Source organism: Megalops cyprinoides, chromosome 18 (genome assembly GCF_013368585.1).
Source record: "Megalops cyprinoides isolate fMegCyp1 chromosome 18, fMegCyp1.pri, whole genome shotgun sequence".
Classification (NCBI taxonomy): Eukaryota; Metazoa; Chordata; class Actinopteri; order Elopiformes; family Megalopidae; genus Megalops; species Megalops cyprinoides.
The window spans coordinates 787,712-793,101 of record NC_050600.1 but is presented as its reverse complement, the minus strand read 5'-3'; the positions used below and the strand labels follow the sequence as shown (position 1 = coordinate 793,101).

General features: G+C 52.5%; 1 protein-coding gene across 2 annotated transcripts in view; it reads right to left on the bottom strand.

Moving 5' to 3' along the window:
* Nucleotides 1–1,595: 1,595 nt before the first annotated feature.
* The window catches only part of LOC118793090 (solute carrier family 12 member 6-like), a 20,413-nt gene continuing 16,618 nt past the window's right edge, over nt 1,596–5,390 (bottom strand). The window contains exons 18-24 of one of the 2 annotated variants that reach the window (XM_036551083.1): nt 5,161–5,356; nt 4,882–5,051; nt 4,638–4,769; nt 4,381–4,488; nt 3,184–3,392; nt 2,559–2,692; nt 1,596–2,071 (exon numbers count right to left, since the gene is read on the bottom strand). In XM_036551083.1, coding sequence (XP_036406976.1) covers nt 1,980–2,071; nt 2,559–2,692; nt 3,184–3,392; nt 4,381–4,488; nt 4,638–4,769; nt 4,882–5,051; nt 5,161–5,356 — 1,041 coding nt within the window. In that variant the 3' untranslated portion in view covers nt 1,596–1,979. The remainder of the gene's footprint in view (nt 2,072–2,558; nt 2,693–3,183; nt 3,393–4,380; nt 4,489–4,637; nt 4,770–4,881; nt 5,052–5,160; nt 5,357–5,390) is intronic. The other variant, XM_036551082.1, reaches the window with a different exon arrangement.

The following is a 5,390-nucleotide window of genomic DNA, read 5'->3' as shown; positions in this document are numbered from 1 at the left end:
ACACACACTCAGTCACGCATGCATGCACACACACACACACACACACACACACACACACACACACTCAGTCACACATGCACCTGCACACACACACACACACACACACACACACACACACACACACACTCAGTCACACATGCACCTACACACACACACACACTCAGTCACACATGCACCTGCACACACACACACACACACACACACACACTCAGTCACACATGCACCTGCACACACACACACACACACACACACACACACACACACACACACACACACACACACTCAGTCACACATGCACCTGCACACACACACACACACACACACACACACACACACACACACACACTCAGTCACGCATGCATGCACACACACACACACACTCAGTCACGCGCACACACACACACACACACACACACACACACACACACTCAGTCACGCATGCGCGCGCGCACACACACACACACACACACTCAGTCACACATGCACCTGCACACACACACACACACACACTCAGTCACACATGCACCTGCACACACACACACACACACACACACACTCAGTCACACATGCACCTGCACACACACACATGCACACACACACACACACACTCAGTCACGCATGCACGCATACACACACACGCACGCACGCACACACACACACACACACACACACACTCAGTCACACATGCACCTGCACACACACACATGCACGCACACACACACACACTCAGTCACGCATGCGCGCGCACACACACACACACACACACACACACACACTCAGTCACACATGCACCTGCACACACACACATGCACTCACACACACACACACTCAGTCACGCATGCGCGCACACACACACACACACACACACACTCAGTCACGCATGCACGCACACACACACACACACACTCAGTCATGCATGCGCGCGCACACACACTCACACACACACAAACACACACACATACACGCACACACACACACACACACACACACACACTCAGTCACGCATGCACGCACACACACACACTCAGTCACGCATGCGCGCACGCGCACACACACACACAGTCACGCATGCACGCACACACACACTCAGTCACGCGTGCGCGCACACACATTAGCAGGAGGTGGACAGCACTGATGGGTAACTGTGAATACTGCGGAGATCTGCGTGGAATGTGTCCTCCGGGAAACCCGGCATGGGGGGGAGGGAGCAGCTGCAGGGGGAGAGCATGTGCATATTACACAGCTACAGTTTACAATCAACGAGAGGGGAAGTACGCATGGGAGCCTGACAGCGAGAAACACACACACACACATATGCACATGAACACCCGCACGCATGCATGCACGCACGCACACACACACACTCAGTCACGCACGCGCGCACACGCACACACACACACACACGCACACACACACTCAGTCACGCATGCACGCACACACACACACACACACACACACACACACACACACACACACACAGTCACGCATGCGCGCGTGCACACACACACTCAGTCACACGCGTGCGCACACACACATTAGCAGGAGGTGGACAGCACTGATGGGTAACTGTGAATACTGCGGAGATCTGTGTGGAATGTGTCCTCTGGGAAACCCGGCATGGGGGGGAGGGAGCAGCTGCAGGGGGAGAGCATGTGCATATTACACAGCCACAGTTTACAATCAACGAGAGGGGAAGTACGCATGGGAGCCTGACAGCGAGAAACACACACACACACACACACACACATGCACATGAACATCCGCACGCACGCACGCACACACTTATCTTGGGAATGGCGCTGGGTCTTGGTGACCCATTTCTGAACTGAAGAGAAGCCATGACCCAGTAAAGATGGCAGACAGAGGCAGGACTGGTTTATTTGAGACACCAGATTGCCCTCTGTGCCCCAAATGTCCCTGTCCAGCCACGCCTCTCTTCCACGCGATTGGCTGCTCTGCTTCGATCCCTTTCACAACCATCATGAGTAAATGGTGATGACCTCACTTCCTCCACCTCTGACCAATAGGACACGCTCGAGTCCCTCTGTCAGCACCTCCAGAAACTCCATATCTGTCAGAGAGTCAAGGACAGACTCATTCCAAGCTAACCATCATTGCAAGCTCGAGCTGGAGCCTCTCTGTCTCACACCTGTGTGACCTACCTGCGTGCAGTGTGGCAGCACTCAGAGATCCAGCTGAGGGGATCATTCCTAAACAAAAGGCACCATTACAGGAGTGTTCTTAATTCCACTGCAGGAAAATCAAAACTGCAGCACCTCTGAGGCAGAACAATACAGGAGAACACCAGATAAAGCAAAACTACATGCATTCAGTGGAGTGAAAGGATGGCAGGTAAGACTACAGCACTGACAGCTCTGAAACTACAGGACAGACAGTCAGTGAAAGAAGAACCTTTTCCCAGCAGATAACAAGGGTTTCCACCAACATAAAAGCATGCTGTGTTTAACAGCACTGTGAATGTACTGCCAAAACATTGTGAGAATGTTGTGAGAACCTTGTGAAAGTGTTGTGAAAGCACTGCGGACAGTGAAGGATACAGTTCTCGTCCCCCTCGGGATTCTTGGGCGGTCCCGGCATGTTGAGCAGCACCAGCCGAGCATCATGGGATTTGTTGACGATGACTTCGTTGAGTTTGACAGCAGTGTGCATGCGGCGCACGTTGGAGTGATCCCTGCACGAGACGCGCACACACATGCACACACACACACACACACACACACACAGAGCACGGTTAGACACACGATATCCTCACACCTCCAAACGAGCACAGGGCCAGAGGCAACTTCTGACCCATCACTGAACAGGCCTGTTTCTTAATGAGGTAATAATGAGACAGTAGCTACATGCTAATGGTGTGATAATGAGACTGTAGCTACATGCTAATGAGACAGTAGCGAGATGATAATGAGGTGATAATGAGACAGTAGCTACATGCTAATGGTGTGATAATGAGACTGTAGCTACATGCTAATGAGACAGTAGCGAGATGATAATGAGGTGATAATGAGACAGTAGCTACATGCTAATGGTGTGATAATGAGACAGTAGCTACATGCTAATGAGACAGTAGCGAGATGATAATGAGGTGATAATGAGACAGTAGCTACATGCTAATGAGACGATAGTGAGGCAGTGAGATGGCAGTGAGACGGCGGGACTCACGGTCTCATGCTCAGCATGTCTCTGAACCCTTCGGGAGTGCTGCAGCCAGACTGGGCTCGGACCTGCAGCGCCCGCTCTTTGGTCCAGGTCATGTGGACGCGCCTGTGATCTCCGCCCGCCGTCCGATCCGCCCCGTCTGTGTCATCATCGTCATCAGAGCCGATGCTGGTCAGGCGCAACATGGAGTTCCTGTCCTTCACCAGCTGGGCCTGGAGCCGTGACAGAGACTCCTTACAACCCACTCTCACTGCTTCCTAATCTCTCCCTCCTACTCTGTCTGCATCCCTCCTTCTCTGGAGGGAGGAGGGATCGCCACAGACTGTAAACAGCTTCACCTAATGACATCACTGGTTTAATGAGGGCTAAAACAATGACTCTGTGAATCAATGTTCTCACAACATTATGATCAGGACATCATCTTAACCCTAATGCCTAGTCCTTGTCCAAGCAAAGAGTTACCACACACACACACACACACAAATCACCAGGCAGAAAATGTTAAATTGAGTCACTGTTTGTCTGTAACCTTTGGCACTGTGACACTAATGCTGCTGTCATTTCAGAACGGGACATATGACCAGCATCTATGAAGCTGGAGAGACCTACAGCCCAGCATCTATGAAGCTGGAGATACCTACAGCCCAGCATCTATGAAGCTGGAGAGACCTACAGCCCAGCATCTATGAAGCTGGAGAGACCTACAGCCCAGCATCTATGAAGCTGGAGAGACCTACAGCCCAGCATCTATGAAGCTGGAGAGACCTACAGCCCAGCATCTATGAAGCTGGAGAGACCTACAGCCCAGCATCTATGAAGCTGGAGAGACCTACAGCCCAGCATCTATGAAGCTGGAGAGACCTATAGCCCAGCACCTATGAAGCTGGAGAGACCTACAGCCCAGCATCTATGAAGCTGGAGATACCTACAGCCCAGCATCTATGAAGCTGGAGAGACCTATAGCCCAGCACCTATGAAGCTGGAGAGACCTACGGATCCACTTACATCATCAAAACTCCAGCGAACTCGCTATAGAAGGATTAATCAGTGAAGAGAGACGGTGAAGCAGAGAAAAAGATCCAGACAGCAGAGAGCTCCACAAACACACGCATGCACACGCACACACACATGCGCGCTCACACACGCTCGCACGCACGCACGCACACACGCACACACACGCTCTCACACACACACACGCACCTCTCGCTCTCGGTCAGACTTGGAGAGCCGCATCTGCCGCAGCATCTGGGACCGCTGCTCCATCATCAGGGTCCTCTCATAGGTGTACGCGCTGATGTCACTGTCGTGCTGAAGGGGGGGAGAGAGAGAGGACAGCACAGCACCATCAGGGAAACAGAGTACAGGCCTGTGCAATTACCAGCCTGGGCAAGAGAGATATATCTGCATTGATAAAGTATTTATTATTTATACTAATTATGATTGCTATTGTCATTTACCATCTCCACCACCTCCACCTCAGCCTCGATGCGCAGGTGGTACAGGAAGGTTGCTAGGTCCTTCTTCATCTGGATGGAGTTATCCTCCATCTGAGCCACTGTGAAGATCCTCATCTTACACTTCCTCCACACCTGCAACACACACACTCACAATGTAGTTACACACGCACACTGCAATCACACTCTCTCTCACGTTGTGCTGTAATAATAATAATAACAATAATAATAATAATAGTAGCAACACCTTGTGCTGTCTGAGCAGGAAGGGCAGCAGCATCAGCATGCCTCCGTCATGCACGATCCACCACACATCGATGTAGCCTTCGGCACAGGGCTCGGTGTTCCCAGGGAACAGGGAGATGTTTTTGGGCACCAGCAGGGCCAGGTGGGCTGTTGTTGTCACACGCACCGTGTCTGACAGAGGGGGGGGGGCGCTGTTACCACAACACTCGTACCATCCCCAACCCCTCTCTCTCCATTCTACCCCCCCTCCCCCTCCCCCCCCCCTCCTGCAGGTACTCACGGATGAAGGTCTTCCAGGAGTGAGGGTCCTCACTCTGCCTCCAGGTGTGGGGCCAGCCCATGAGCACGGTGTTGTGGCGCATACCGCCCAGACCGCTGGACTGGATCATGTGATTGATTCCCTCCCTGGGCTTCTGCGCCACGATGCACTGGCAGAAGCCTTTCACCCGCTCCTGCTCCATCAGCTGCTTCAGTGTCTGGGGGGGATGGGGGGCTAGGTGAGCATCTGCA